General features: G+C 50.9%; 1 protein-coding gene across 1 annotated transcript in view; it reads right to left on the reverse strand.

Annotated features, from left to right (window-relative positions):
* Positions 1 to 762: 762 nt before the first annotated feature.
* STXBP1 (syntaxin binding protein 1) overlaps positions 763 to 16,221 on the reverse strand; it is a 91,278-nt gene continuing 75,819 nt past the window's right edge. Inside the window, exons 16-19 of the mRNA XM_017892819.1 lie at positions 15,565 to 15,666; positions 13,556 to 13,641; positions 10,852 to 11,006; positions 763 to 2,694 (exon numbers count right to left, since the gene is read on the reverse strand). Of these exons, the coding sequence (XP_017748308.1) occupies positions 2,612 to 2,694; positions 10,852 to 11,006; positions 13,556 to 13,641; positions 15,565 to 15,666 (426 nt within the window). The 3' untranslated portion in view covers positions 763 to 2,611. The remainder of the gene's footprint in view (positions 2,695 to 10,851; positions 11,007 to 13,555; positions 13,642 to 15,564; positions 15,667 to 16,221) is intronic.

The raw sequence follows: 16,221 nt of genomic DNA on the forward strand, positions 1-16,221 counted from the left end.
CCCTACAAAGGGTCTCACTCCCCTGGGCCCAGCATTCTAGCGAGTTTCCTGTGTGGCCTCAACCCTCACCTAGGGTCCACTCCGAGAGCTGGGCCCACCTCACCGCAGTCTTCTCAGGTCATGAGCAGGTTCCAAGACAAGCAGGACACGCACCAGCTTCCATCCTGGAGAGAAGTTCATTATACACGTAGGGTGGATGGTGTAGCAGCAGGAGCGGAGGAGAGGAGTAATGCTGGTGAAGTGACCTCACTGCGTGCCCTAAATACACAGGCACCACATGATTGGAGAGGGAGCATCTGCAAAGATGGAGCCCCGCAGTGTCTGCGTTAGAAAAGCATTCTAAGGCTGAGGCGGGCAGCTCACCTGAGGTCAGGAGTTCAAGACCAGCCTGACCAACATGGCAAAACCCCGTGTCTACTAAAAATACAAAAATTAGCTGGACATGGTGGTGGGTGCCTGTAATTCCAACAAGGAAGGAAGGGAGGGAGGGAGGGAGGGAGGGAAGGAGGGAGGCAGGCATTCTAGATAAGGAGAAACGCGGTGGAAGAATGGCCTCATCTCTAGGCAGCGTCCTGTTGCAGCTAGAGGCCCAAGACAAGTTCCATGGCTAGTCCCCAGTGCGAGGCAGCTACAGATTTAATGCAAGCCACGGGGACCTGACTCCATGCCACAGCTCGGGGTGGCCGCCTCCTCTGTGATGAACTACTGCAAAAGCTTTCTCCTTCTGTTGCCCAAAGGAAAGCCAGACTACAGGCCCCTGGACACCAGGAAGGGGTGCTGATTTCTTTATTTATTAGACTCAAGTGCTTTAGTACAGAATGGTACAGAGATGATATATGTTTGTGCTTCAATACTTTCAAACACTGAGATTCTGATAATTTTAGGGTAAACAAGTTTCAAGACAGACTAGCTTTTTTAAAATATCCTTTTGATAAATTATTTTCATATAAATAACAGACAGAGGGAAACCAACATCTTCGACAAACAAGGTCCTGAAGCATGAGCACTGTTTGGTCCGAGGAAGGGGACAGAACAAGCAGCGGGAGTAAGACACCCGGAGCGGGTGCCTGCGGTTCTGTCCTAAGGAAATCAGGTCGTATAAGTCGGGAGGGAGACAGGGAGAGATCTGACGACTAATTTCAGTGCAAGGGGAGATTTCAAAGCCTTGAGAAGAGAACACCACAATGCAGCGAGCGGAGAGGGCGGGGAGCAGGCTCTGAAAGAGAGGTGGAGGTGGCGCCGAGCTCGTGTACAGCACTTTGCGAGGACATCACTAGACGAGTAATACACACATGGCTTGCGGGAGGTCAAGGGCGGCGAGGGGGCTGGGCAGGGGACATTTTTGTGACTTCCACTGTTATATTTCACGACAACAGCAGCAGGACAAATGGTGTGCTCACCACTGGAGAATGAGAGCTGCTGAGTCTTGAGGATGGCGAGACAGCCTTTCCTGCATTTGCTGCTTTAGTTTCTGCTTTAGAGCTAAGTTTTATACAGAGAATAAAATGACCATCTTCTCTTACAAACACGATGACGTATGACCCCACACGACACAAAATAAGGTATTATGAAGTATCTGAAACTGAGGATAATCTGACTGAAGATGTTTGCCAAGAGGGTACAGGGTCTGTGTGAATCCAATGGGCCAAGAACCTTCTCCACAGCCATAACCCTCTGTTCAGGTACCTCCAGAACCCATCTGTTCTGGTTCACTCCTGACCCTTGAACGAAGGCTGACTAGGGAAAATGAGCTGTTGGGGTGATGCCTGGGGACAGAAGGGCCTGGGCCACAGGCTCCGGACTGTTTTTCCAAAGAGATGGAGGCTCCCAGCAGGAGTTTGCTTTTCACCTGTCGGGGCACTGTGACTTAGACTGGAGGACTTCCCTCAGGATCACAGCACTGTGGACACAGGCCGGGGAGGAGGCAGTTACGGGCTGTGGAGGAGGACGCTGACCTGGCTTCGTGCGGACACCCCAGCCTCCACCCACAGCCACACCCCTGGGGGCATGAGACACTGGGAAAGGCAAAGAGGTCTGTTCCACCTCGGACCTCCTGAGATGTCCCGATGATCACCTCCCAGGTTATTTGGATGAGACCAGGCACTGAGGGGTAGAGACTGGAATGAAGATAACAGATTAGTCCTCAGCGTGCAATACTCCAAGAACACAGACATCTCTATGATTCTCAACAAGGACAGGAGCGACCCCAAACAAGGTTTTAAAAATACCCACATTTCTACCGTTCCACACCCAAGCAATGTGCACATGTCACCCAGGGCTATGTACAAGGTCATAAATCTTAAATAACGGGGAGGAGGCGTCCGTTCATCCTAACAGTCCAGAAACTTCTCCTGCTGCACACCAACTGCACATGAACTTCTCCTTTCAGGATACATATGTAAGATACTCTTTTAAAAAAACACAATGCATTATTTTCTTTTGTTTCAAACAAGAAGAGGGCATCACTGAACACGAGAACGCAGCGGCAACAGTGCCGGCCAGGGCGTGCAGGGCTGGGGAGGCAAAGGACGCAAAGGAACTGAGGCGGGCGGTGGTGGGAAGCTGTGGACCGCTGTGGGATGGGGCGTGTTTGGAGGGGCGACTTATTTTTTTAACTGCTTATTTCTTCATCTGTTTTATTCAGTTTCTTCAGCGTGTCCAGCAGTTTCTGTGGGGTGAGGATGTGCGTGGATCCTGGAGGAGGCAGAGAAGACAGTGAGCTTGCCAGTTCTGATTTCTAACACTTTTCCTTTCCTGCGCTTGACTGCCAGATCTGCACCCACCCCCCTCCCCCACCCTGGTCTGGGTCTAGTGGAAGCAGGGAGGGGAGCGGGGGTTGGGATTGGGGTCCCGTTGCAATAGGCCTGGGAGATATTCGGGGGCTGTGGATAAACAAAACACATCCTCTGGCTCAGGCAGGCTCCCAGGCTGCACCAAGGAACGAGCCGCCTGGCCATCAGGGTGCAGAGCCATCTACAGGTGATGGGCAGTTGCATTTCTAATTCACTCTTAAACTCCAAGTGAAGCCGGGGAGAGAAATTCCAAACATGGCAAGGGGGAAAGGTTGAAAATGGAGGCAGAGTTGGTAGGGGGACCATGTGTGGAAAGCACAGTGCCTGGGAGAGGATGCTGACAGGCAAAGCCCCCTGGGAGAATCCACTGACCTCTGGGAGCCAGCCAGTTGGTATTGCCCTGGTGGGTGGGACCTCAGGTGTGAGAGGGAAAGGGCCAGGGGACCTGAGGCCTTACCTTGCAGAGACCGCGTATTGTAAGAGATTAGAAATGCTTGCAAAAATTTAAGCTAATGGAATTAGATATACTTCTACTGCAAAATAAAATAAAATAAATGAAAAGTCTTTTCATAAGGAGAGAGAGAGAGAGATCTAGTAAGTGCAGTAAAAAAAGATGCATGGGTCGTGTGGTTTGGACATGGACTTAAACAGAACAGAGGTGACTGGGGTGGTGTGTGGGTGAGCATGAGGCCCGCACACATGCAGCAGTGCGCTTCAAAGAAAGGTCCTGGTGGGAGAGAAGAACGGAACAAAAGAGACCCGTACTTGAAAATGTGCCTCCCTGGAGACGTGGCAAAGGAATGGGCCTTCATGGGAGCAGAAACCACTGGATGCCAGATTTTCACCTCAAGGGCAGGCAAAAGAAGGCTTTGGCTGGCTCATTGGGCATGACTCCAATACCAGGGTCCCTATGCATTTGACCGCTGACTACTCGCTCAGCTGACCCAAGACTGCTGGAACTGCAGCCCTTCCTGGTCACTCCAGACTAGCAGAAACTTGGAAAGCCCTCTCTGTTCTTCCAACATCCCTTTCTCTGCAGTTCAGGCCCCAGCTGCCCACTCCTGGCTGAGCAAGGAACTTGTCCTCAGATGGATGCCCTGTGCATGCGGCCTGCAGGGGCCCTGTGCTGGAAAGCTGACTCATTATTCTGCAGACCCGAGGCTCCTTCAGCAAATGCGATGCAGGTTTCAGGAGTGTGTCCCTGGGCTTCTTTATAGCACTCCTTTCTCCTGAAGTCCACTCATTTCTGTGACCTTACCACTCCTCCTGCTTGTCCTAAAAGAGGCCAAAGGCTGATGTACAAATGAGGAGCAAGGACGCACATTACAAGGCTTGCCCCAGACTCTGAAGAGTGAACCATGGCCAGGATGGGGGGCCTCCAAATTGCAACTCCATGTAGCCCACATGTCCAAATGCTGAAAGACGGCCTGTCCTGCAGAGTGTGGGGATTTGCTTGGGAGCTTCCTCGTTAAAGGCAACAGCAAGGAGCGCATGTGCCAGAGAAAACATCCCCGAGGCCCTCCTTAGCCATCCAAATGACTCCAGGAAATAACAGGGCAGACTCATCTTAGAGGATGCATCTGAAGGAGTTCCTCTGATCAGATGCTGATTCCAAAGTCCTCCCTGTCTTTGCTGATATGTAAATCTAGGATTTGGGGGAGGTCAGACAGAGGTTAGGGAATTAATGCACTAGAAGTCTCTGATATTATCTAATCACTGACCATTCATTGCTCCCAGTCTTGACTGAAGAACAATTCTAGGACTGAGTACTGGAGACAATCAGTGACGCCTCGGCAACAGGCATGGGCCTAGAACTTCACCTGTGTCGTTTCTTTAAGGGAACCAGACTAGCTGGTGTAAATGCTGGCCATCAGAAAGCCAATTCTTCACACTCAATCATCCGTGTTGTTTTAATAAATTGGTCAAGCTTCTCACCACTATAAACATTGCAAATTAAGCTGAGTCCATAATCCACATTTTGCACGTTCTTATTTTGAATCCACAGATGACTGACCATATTGGTTTTCCAGAATAGAGCAGCAAGTGAGCTCTATTGCTCTGAGGGTCCTATTTAGTCCCTATAACTGGAAGATTATGAAATGTAAACAGTGGTCTCTAAAAACTAGTTGAGGCCCATCCACATGACTGTGTACATGTTTTCAAAGCTGTGGGCCACACACAGCAAGCTCTGATGGGACAAAATCCTTCTTTCTATGCGGACAGAATCTGAAAACCGAAAGTGTTCTTGCAGGCTAGCTGGTCCAATCATTCTTGAGTTTGGCTGAAGCAGACCTACTGACTCAGAATATGCAGGGTGGTGCCAGAAAACGTGTACATTTAAGAGCAGCCCAGGTGAGTATGATCATCAGCCAGGTTTGGAAAACTGGGATCCGGCCCTCCCCTCTCATCCTACACATGGGACACATGAAGGCCAGAGTAGTCAGGTGCTTGCTCAGGGTGGGTAGCACAGACAGGAGAAGCAGTGCCTCCAGGCTCTTGATTCTCGGGACCCTGTGGCCCCTGGGAGGGGAGGGGAGGGGATGGGCAAGTGGATGCTTAAATAGCAGCCAGGAAATAGGTGGGCCTGAATTCAGATTCAAATCTGAGTCCCAAAGAAAAATGAAACGTACCTGATCCCAATCTGGAATGAAGCAAAATAATCAATATAAAAACCCTCAAACTTTCTCCCAAGTGGCCCCCATGTACTACAAAGATCTGATCCAGTCTTCAGCTCTCTCTCATTTGCTTCTGACAATCTCTTGGGTACTCCCCAGTGAAGAGTACTTTTATCATAAACCAACCAGAGCAGAGAGGTGAAAATCTAATCAAAAGATTTCATTTCTTAGACAATGTGGAGGGATTGGTGAGGATTTAGTGAGAGTTGTTGGTGAACCCTGACCTCGGGGGAGCCAGCCTCAGCTACAGGAGGGAGAGGAAAGAGAGGGTGTGGCACCATCACCCATGCACGGTGTCTGCTAGGAACCCTCTCATTTGCTGCAGGAAAACTCATCCTCTCTTAAAAGACATGTTGGGCCAGGCGCAGTGGCTCATGCCTGTAATCCCAGCACTTGGTAGGCCAAGGCTAGAGGATAACTTGAGCTCAGGAGTTTAAGACCAGCCTGGGGCAACATGGTGAAACCCAGTCTCTACCAAAAACACAAAAAAATTAGCCGGGCGTGGTGGCGCATGCCTGTGGTCCCAGCTACTAGGTAGGCTGAGGTGGAAGGATCGCTTGAATCCAGGAGGTCCAGGCTGCAGTCAGCTGAAATCATGCCACTGCACTCCAGCCTGGGTAACAGAGTGAAACCCTGACTCAAAAGAAAGAAAAAAGACACAAAAGATATGCTGTCACAATGCTGGTCTTTAGGACACTCAGGTTTTCTGACGGTTTGCACTGTCCTGCACTTTGGTCACCTGGCCGATCACAACACAAGAGGGCAAGTCAGACCTTAATCTGCTTTCTGACCTCACTGGTATTAGGGTTCTGTGCCTTGCTTAACTGAATGCTCTAAAACCCAACACCACTCAGCAAATGATTTCAGAAGCCAGGAATATACGGAGTCTGTTTACTTTTTCTCTTTGTTTTGATGGCAGCTGAGACCTACTGTGCTGATCAAATACAACGCAAAGGAAAACACTCTGCAAAGCAGCAGCTTGTTCTGAAGCAGGGAAGCCCAGAACTCATCCTAGCAGGAGCTTTTGCAGTTTGAGCCTGTGATTCTTTCAGATGCTGCAAGTGGTCTGGTATTGCTGCAGACTCGACTGAACATTTGTCTTTCTAGAAGTCTTAAAATACATACTGCAGCAAATCCATCCACCTACCTGCAGTCTGCACACAGAACCAGATGTCTCTGATTTACAACCCCTCAAGGTGCTTCTAAGGAATGACTTTTTTTTTTTTTTAAGAATGGCTTTTATTCACCACATACTGGCCTTGCTTTATAGGGACGGCCAGCCCAGGCAGGATGGGAGCTATAGCCCAGGGCTATAACCAGGTCCACTTTCTGCTTTCCCAACTACTTTCAGTTCCTTAGCACACTGCTGCCCTGATGTTTATGTCAAGGAAGGGAGAGAGGAGGAGATAAGGAGCGTAGCCTTCTGTTCCTACCTTTAGGAGGAAGCATCATTTTCCTTACATACACAAGCAGCTGCTGATGCCACCTAGCCAAGGTTCTGATGGGCCATTCCCGTGAGGCTCACCAGAGAGTGAGAGAGTGGGCAGGACTGCATGGTTTGAGGCACAAATCATAATCACTGAATGTACAGAATGTCAGAGCTCCTGCATGCCTGGGGGCACTGCGATCCAGCTTCCCTGTGCTCCTATGCTATGGCCAAGAGAGCGAGGTTATCTTCCTACAGCCATACAGGTGCCCATGGAGGAGCTGGGGTAGAGGCCAGTCCTCCGGGCTCTGAGTCCAGGTCTCTCTCCACTGCTCACAGGGGACTCAAGCTCTGTGACTCACTGGGCCACATCTCAGCTCAGGTGAAGGGGCTTTTCAAGGGTCCATTGTCAATAATATACACAAAATCAGGTACACAAAATATGGCCTCATGACAGAATGTATAACAAGCTAAGGAGTCACCGATGTGATGATGGAAGTCTGCCATTTAAACACATAGGAGGGTCCCATCATATCTGAAGGATGGAAAGACAGAGGAGGGAATGAGGACAATTTTGAAGATCAAAATTTGGATAGTCGGCTGTGCGCGGTGGCTCATGCCTATAATCCCAGCACTTTGGGAGGCTGAGGCACACGGATCACCCGAGGTTGGGAATTTGAGACCAGCCTGACCAACATGGAGAAACCCCGTCTCTACTAAAAATACAAAAAAAAATTAGCCGGGCGTGTGGCACATGCCTGTAATCCCAGCTACTCGGGAGGCTAAGGCAGGAGAAACGGTTGAAACCAGGAAGCGGAGGTTGTGGCGAGCCGAGATCGCACCGTTGCACTCCAGCCTGTGCAACGAGAGTGAAACTCCATCTCAAAATAATAATAATAATAAATAAAATAAAATTTGGATAGTCTACTAAGCAGACAACAGGTTCTGGGTAACAAGCTTGGTGGGAGACAGAAGACGCTCTCTAAAACCACACAGAGCATTAATAATAGGTTTATGCTGGGCACAGCGGTGTGGGCCTACGGTCCTAGCTACTCGGGAGGTGGAGACAGGAGGATCTCTTGAGGCCAGGAGTTTGAGGCTGCAGTGTGTTGTGATCACACCTGTGAAGAGCCACTGCACTCCAGCATGGGCAACACAGCAAGACCCCATCTTTAAAAAAAAAAAAAAAAAAGAAGAATACATTGCTACTGAAAGGCTCTCAGACCTTACCAAGGGACTTCAGTGGGAGAGAGAGGGGTATGACTACTCAACTCTTGAAAGGATCCACAGAATTAAAAGTAATTACTAAAAGAGCAAATGACTGTTAAGTGCTGTTTCCTACAGAGGCACATGAAACAAAAGCTCTTCCCACTAAAGACTGGAGCTCCCCAAGGAGATGGCGGCCTGTGACCCAATTACCCCTTATCACTTATTCCTTGAGAAGTGCCTGTCCTAGGAAAAAGGTATTCACACCATCTGTCCAGCTGCCACTGACCTGGGGTCTATTCTGTGTTCCCTGCCAAGCTTCCCTCATGACCAGCCATCTCCACCACCACCTGCCTTCCTGGACAAGGTGTTCCCCGAATGTCCACTGGCCTCACTCTCAGACCCCCACACCCAGCAAAATCAGGACACTTTAAATTCCTTGTGGGGGCCACAAATTCATCCCAGACCAGCAGGCTTGGGCACTGTGCCTCAGGCATCCCCCAGAATTCCAGCTCCCTCTCTGACAACTGTTCACAGCAGTCATTATCATTTTTGGTTTCCACCCAGCGGCCTGCAGGCGTCTGACTGAGCAGTGTGGAACCCAAGGCATGAGTGAGCCAGCAGGTCGGAGCCCGGAGGGTTCATGGCAGGGCTGTGAGGGCAGCACTGGACACATTTTCAATCGGTGTTGAGAACTGCAAGCATTTTCTTGTTGAAACAAAATCAAATAAATAATAAACTAAAAAGGAAGAAATAAAGAAAAAGAGTGACGGAATAATCAAAGAAAGCCCTTCAGAGTGGAAGAGTTTCTTTTCTGTAATAAGCTGCTTTTACTTTGTTTCTTTGGCTCTCACTCCATTGTTGGAGCCTGATCCTCAAAAGATACCCTAGAGGACTCCCTGAAGTCGGGGTGTCTCAGGTCCATGAGAAATTTGGTGGGAGTAAGAATGTGAGTAGAACCTGTGGGAGAACAGAGGCCAGCTGACTGCTTGAACAAAGGTACGTCACAGGAACATGCCAACTTAGGCCTACGTTTTATGCAGTCAATGAGGTATGAGAAAGCAAGACACACACATGCGTGCATGCATACACACACACACAAGCGCACACACACAAGCGTGCACGCACACACATGGCAGCAAGGCGGCTGGCATGCACAAAGCAGGGGAGGCAACACAGTGGATGTCAGCTGTCTGTGCGAGGCCCCTCCATGAATCTTCATGGGCAACTTCATACCCCCAGGTTCCCACCTCCCAATATATGGAACCTCAAGTCAGGTCTAAAGATGAAGGGGAAGATTTACACCCAAAGCCTGGCTGTGACAGCTTCTGTCCAGAAAAGCTGTGTTTGAGCTCCAGAATTACTCCCTACATTCATGCAACACATATGCAAGCAGGGAGCAGAGGGCTTTCTCACCGGGGCTACACAACAGGAGGAAAAACAGTTATGTGGAGAGCTGGTGACCTGACATGGGAAGCTGGAGGGCTGCGGTGGGGAGGTACAGTCTCCCCACTGGATTGTGCTCTCAGAGAGGTGGCTGACAGCCCCAGATCCATCTTGAAAAACCCAGGAACAGCCATGTGGACTGGTCCATGGAGTCTGCTCACTTGGATACCTTGTGGGGGGGGTGCTGTGACTTACTCACCCCAAATTGGAGGTATAAAACCGCCACTTGTTATTGAGATAATGACTGTGCCTGGGATTAAGACCAGTGGTGGGCACCTATGGCAGGTCAGCAATGCCTCCCAGCCGGGGCAGCTCAGGGCCTCTCCCTGCAGCAGTTCATGTGTAAGTGGCCTGAGAAGCCATCCTTGGTCCTGGAGAGTATAATTCCCCACTGGGTGAGGAGCATACCCCTTTCCAAATGGAGGCCAAGAGCCTTGGCCTCTTCCTGCTCAGTGTGAGCCTGTTTCCACTGAGAACAGAGCCCAGCCAGGGTAGTGAACATGACAGCTTCTTGCCAGACAGTGTTGAGAGGCCCCCCAGGCTGGTGGGTTCCCTCCATTTTGTTAAGTGCAAAACAGGACAAAAAGGGAGGCATCTGGAGAAAGTAAGACTTTTCTTAGCTCATTCATCTTCTTCCAGCCCTAAACATCATAGAAGCCCCAAAGGCAAGAAAAGGAGAAAAAACTCCTGCTGCGTTAAGTCAGCTCCTACAAGTCGCTTCCTCTCTTTTGGAAAATGAACAGGAAATACGAGAAAGGGCATGGCAGAGCTAGAAAGTGGTTGGAGGTGGCTGGGGGAGCCCTGAGCAGAGTCCAGCGGTCAGGCAGTAGTTTCAGGCAGCACCTGCTCACAGCTGTCCGTCCATCTCCACCTGACAAGTGAAGAAGGCAGCGATTGACTGCCATTCACTGCCCATTTCTGCCTGGGCATGAGGCCAATGCCAGGAAACTGACAGACCTCATCTTGGGCCTAGTTCAATGCTGTATTACTGATCCCGTTTTGTTGAGTAAGGAAATGGTTGGAGAGCTCAAGCCACTTGCTCAAGGTCCCCCACTTGCAGAGCAGGAATCTGAGCCTGAGTCTGCCAGACCCTGCGATCAGGCACTTCCTACCTCATGAGGCTGCCTTCCACTGAGAGATGCAGCAGGGCAGATGAAGGAGGGAACCCTTGGCCCCTAGCTTCTGCTGTCCACAGAGACTACGTTTTGTGGGTCAAGGGAGTCTATGACAGAATGCGACACCAAAGCGTGGAATGGAGTTGAGGTGCGATGCGGCGGCGCCTTCCACTGGAAGCATGGCCACTCACCTATCAGCACCTCCCACTTTCCGTTGGCCTGGGTCACCTCGTAGGCGCAACGCATCTCATTCAGGCTCACGCCCCCAAGGATGAAAATGATGAGGCGGGGGCCACTGCGGTACTCGCCTGGGGCCTTGTTCTTATGCCAGTGCCCATAGCGGGCGCTGAGAGAGAGAGAGAGAGAGAGAGAGAGAGAGAGAGAGAAAGGGAGAGGGAGAGGGAGAGGGGGAGAGAGAGAGAGAGAGAGAGAGTGCATATGTCAGTCAGTTTATCTGCACTCACTGCATCTAATGCTTCATACCCCAGTGGTTTGTTTACATATTAGGTCTGTACACTTGTGCCCCAAACAGAGTAGATGCTTAGTGAGTGTTGGCTGAATTTCACTGCAATGCAATTTTCAAGTGGTCTGGTTCCCAGGAGAAGAGTCACTATGAACGCCTGTGCTGCTGTGACCTTGTCACTCTTAGAAACATGCAGGCGGCCGGGCGCGGTGCCTCAAGCCTGTAATCCCAGCACTTTGGGAGGCCGAGGCGGGTGGATCACAAGGTCAGGAGATCGAGACCATCCTGGCTAACACGGTGAAACCCCGTCTCTACTAAAAAGTACAAAAAACTAGCCGGGCGAGGTGGCGGACACCTGTAGTCCCAGCTACTCGGGAGGCTGAGGCAGGAGAATGGCGTGAACCCGGGAGGTGGAGATTGCAGTGAGCTGAGATCCGGCCACTGCACTCCAGCTTGGGCGACAGAGCGAGACTCCGTCTCAAAAAAAAAAAAAAAAAAAAAAAAAAAAAAGAAACATGCAGGCGACAGACAGGATCAGTTCAGCTCTGACATTTTGCTGGGTCAAGTTCAGTAGCATCCCCCTGCTACAGGCTTATGCAGACGTCTACCTCAAGTCATGCATGCCTCTGAGCTTGCCTGGGACACTCTGCTGTCAGTGCGCAGTGATGACAGTCTAAGATCTGCCTTCAGGCTGGCACACAGATCCCCTGAAAACATGTACTGAGTGAGTGCCTCTTGGAGGCCAGGGCCTCCCCAGTACCACATCCCAAGGAGACACAGGCCTTGACCAAAAGGTCGTCGTTGAATGGGGAGGTAGGGAGAAGGAAGTGAACCCAAATCCTGGTCTGATGAAGAGCTCTGTGCTATAGGGCCAAGCACAGGGAAGCCCTGGAACCCTGTCCAGGCACGACTAGGGAGGCTTCTCCATCCCTGAGCTGGCTTCTGGAAATCGCGGCGAAGCCAGGCAAGAAGAGTACTTCAGTGGTGGGGCTGCTCCCAGAGGGGCCTCCCTCTGTCCCCGGGTTTCCTTCAATAGCCTTTACCTTTGACTGAGAAATAGGAAAAAATGGGTTGTTCCCAGGTTAAGAAAATGAGAAAAATGAGATGAAAGGAGCAAGTCCTTTCTGGCCACTGCAATGCATCACCTTTCTTCCTGACTCATGACAGCCTTACAGTCACTTTCCAAACCAGGAAGAAGCCTGGGGCACCATTTGGGCCAACAGAGAATCTCACGGTCACTTTCGTTCCTTGTGCAATCATTTGACATCCCGTTCTCATCACCCAGCCTGACTGTGGCGCTACTGGGGATTTTGCATTTTATGCCATGTTTGGCAATTTTCGTTTTGTCTCTGCTGCCATGAGAAGGGCTGCACAATGACACAGAGGCTGCCACAGGCCTCTGGCCCAGCTGAGGCCAAAAGTGAACACAGAGAGAGGAGACGCAAGAGAGAAGACAGGCGGGGAAAGCAGGAGAGGAGGGACAGAGACGTGCACATCCTGGGGTGCCAGGAGTGGTACAGCTGCAGTGCCAGGGTTGCCCTCTCGAGCTGATAACTCTACCATCCCAAGTGCGTGCTCAGCCCTCACTGTTCTGAGGAGCCACTGTGTGGAGAGAACACGTGTGTTACCCACTCGTCAGCTGGGGGACATGTGGGCTGCTCCACACTTGGACTGCAGGAGTAAAGCTATGAACGCTGATGCGCTGCAATTTTAAACAAGGTGGTGAGGCAAGATTGGAGAAGGTAACACTTGATTAAAGACCAAAAGAGATAAGCGGCAAGCCATGCAGACATATCTTTTGTTTGTCTGTTTGAGACGGAGTCTTGTTCTGTCACCCAGACTGGAGTGCAGTGATGCAATCTTGGCTCACTGCAACCTCTGCCTCCCGGGTTTAAGCAATTCTCCTACCTCAGCCTCCTGAGTAGCTGGGACTACAGGCGTGAGTCACCATGCCCAGCTAATTTTTGTATTTTTAGTAGAGATGGGTTTCACCATTTTGGCCAGGCTGGTCTCAAATGCCTGACCTCAAGTGATTCAACCGCCTTGGCCTCCCAAAGTTCTGGGATTACAGGTGTGAGCTACTGTGCCCAACCCATGCAGATATATCTGGGGAGAGATAATTTCAGGCAGAGGGAAAAGCAAGTGCAGTGGTCCTGAGGCAGACGTGGGCCTGACTGTTCGAGAAGTGTGAGGAAGCTGGCATGGCTGATGCGGAGTAAGGGAGGGAGGTGTGAGGGATGAATCAGAGAGGAACAGGATGCTGGAGGGGGAAGGGCCGTGGGGCCACTGTGCAGACCTGGCCCACGCTGCAGCTGTGGGGAGCAGCAGCGAGAGGGTTCTGGCAGATCACATAGCCACACAGTGGGACTGCCGCAGAGCTGACATCCAACCAGAGCTGGCCCCGCTGTCCTTGCTCAGGGATTTTTACCTACCTGACGGCGGTCGTACTGAAGGAGGCAGAGGATCGGGTAGAGATATAAGGGTAGTGCTTGGTGTCAAGTTTGTCCTCAATAGTGTCCTAGAAGGAAAAGAGACAGATATTAGCTTGCCATCTGTCTGAAAAATGCTGACGGGAACCAAGGCCAGATGATCTGGAGAACATGTCACTTGGCAAAGCCATGGCCAGGTTTACAGCAACCAGAGCTCCCTTCCCTGCGGCCAGAGGTGCCTAGCACAGGGCTCAGTTATAGCAGATGCTTTGTAACTGTCTGCTACACTGAGATAGCCTGCTTTTTTTTTTTTTTTTTGACGGAGTCTCGCTCTGTCGCCCAGGCTGGAGTGCAGTGGCCGGATCTCAGCTCACTGCAAGCTCCGCCTCCCGGGTTCACGCCATTCTCCTGCCTCAGCCTCCCGAGTAGCTGGGACTACAGGTGCCTGCCACCTCACCCGGCTAGTTTTTTGTATTTTTTGGTAGAGACGGGGTTTCACCGTGTTAGCCAGGATGGTCTCGATCTCCTGACCTTGTGTTCCGCCCGTCTCGGCCTCCCAAAGTGCTGGAATTACAGGCTTGAGCCACCGCGCCTGGCCAATAGCCTGCTTTTTAAGAGAAGTTTTTTCTTGCTTCTCTTCCAGTTTATTCACTTTCATAATTTATGTGAGGTTTTATAAATGATGCATTCTGTCCAATAAATTCCTGATACTTGCCATCAGCCTTGTAGAAACCAGGCACAAGCAGTCTCTCCTGCACAAAGGAGTCTTACCCACTCCGTTTTTCAAGTGTCTAATTATCTGGTGGGTGGACTCTCACCATCTACCTCCTGCTGCCTAGAAATCCACACTCTTCCTTACAGCTCCCACATGAAGCCTACACATGTCTCTTTAGGGGACTGGAGAGGAGGGGGAGCAAAAGGGAGCAGAGAACAAAGGAGGGAATGAGACAGAGGGGTTGGCTATCCCAATAAGCAAAGAGATATAATTGGTTTCTAGATGTTTCATGTTCACCCATCCTTTTAGTTTGTGGATTTTAAAAATGGGAGCTGACTCACTCTATATATTTAAAATACATTTATATTAATGTACAATTCAATAGGAATACCTGGGCTGCCAGGAATTAACTAAGGGATCCCGAGAAAAACCCCTTCATTCTCTAGACCCTAGTTTTGTTCACCAATCAAGTTGGAAAGATCCAGTGGTGCGGGATTCTATGCAGGGTCTCTTCCCGCTACAAGGAGAGAAGGGAGTGACCCCACAGGGCTACGGTGGTGGCGACCACGTTATACACCTTCCAGCCAACAACTGCAAAAACACCTGCTGCACTAGAGGCTCTGTGCAGACGACACAGCAGCTGAGGGGACAGGACCAACAAACAAAAAGGCGACCCGAGGCACCCAGTGGCACATGTGCACTAAGGAATCCAGGGGAGGCCTCCATGTGCTGAGTGCTCAGACAGGTGGGCCAGCAGATGGAAACGGTGAGATTCAAGAGGGGCTTTGATGGAAAGCAGGATCTGGGGAGGGAGGTGGAAGGGTGAGAACATGCCAGGCAAGGGGCTGCTTTGGCCAGAGGAGCAGAGTCTGATTTGCTGTGTGTGGAGGCTCAGGTAGGGAGCAATAGGAGGAGGGCAGGGCAGGGCAGGCAGGGCTGCCCTGGGGAGGTGTGCTGAGCCACTTGTGTGGAGATATGATGTCACTCATCTGACCTTTGAGATGCACCTGGGCCCCACTGGATGCGGCACCCTAGAGGGGTCTCTGTTATAGGAGCTGAGTCCTCCAAGACATAACGACAAACAGATCTGGGACTGTGCTTCACAGTCTGTCAGCTCTTCATAAACCGCAGGGTAAGGGGCGCTATGAGGGCTGAAGGAGGCCTGGATGGGAATCCTCAAGTGGAGGCAGCACCTGTGAAGTCAGTGGCACCTCGCAGCAAGTGAAGCTGGAAGCATCCAGGCCGACAATCCGAGGGCCCTGGGCCTGGTTCTTCCTCCCCACGCCCCAGCACTGACCTCCATGATGTCCTTGATAATAGGAGTCCACCGTGAGAGCTGGTAGGTCTGCTCGCTGATGCGCTCCTTCCGCTCCGGCTTGCTCCGGCGACGCAGTGTGGACTGCATGCACACACACACCAGGTGAGAACCTGAGTCAGGGCCACTTGGGCCCTAGGTGACCTCTGCTACTCTCTAGAAATTCTCTGAAGGACCCCAGAGGCAGCAATGGCAAAGAGTAATGGGGGGCATGGTTTTCCTTGGAATAGCCCAAAATGTGCCCTTTTGGGAACCTGGAGCGAACTTGTTCTTTAAAGTCATAAAAGGGCCGGGTGTGGTGGCTCACACATGTAATCCCAGTACTTTGGGAGGCTGAGGTGGGCGGATCACCTGAGGTCAGGAGTTCAAGACCAGCCTGGCCAACACAGCGAAACCCTGTCTCTACTAAAAATACAAAAATTAGCCAGGCATGGTGGCGTGCACCTGTAATCCCAGCTACTCAGGAGGCCAAAGCAGGAGAATTGCTTGAACCTGGGAGGCAGAAGTTGCAGTGAGCCAAGATCTCACCACTGTACTCTAGCCTGGGCAAGAGAGTGAGACTCTCTCTCAAAAAAAAAAAAAAAAAAAAAAAAAGTAAAAAAAAAGGGCAAAAAAAGGACAACTTTTAAAGGCCCAAAA

Source organism: Rhinopithecus bieti, unplaced genomic scaffold, assembly GCF_001698545.2.
Source record: "Rhinopithecus bieti isolate Rb0 unplaced genomic scaffold, ASM169854v2 scaffold_22745, whole genome shotgun sequence".
Taxonomy (NCBI): Eukaryota; Metazoa; Chordata; class Mammalia; order Primates; family Cercopithecidae; genus Rhinopithecus; species Rhinopithecus bieti.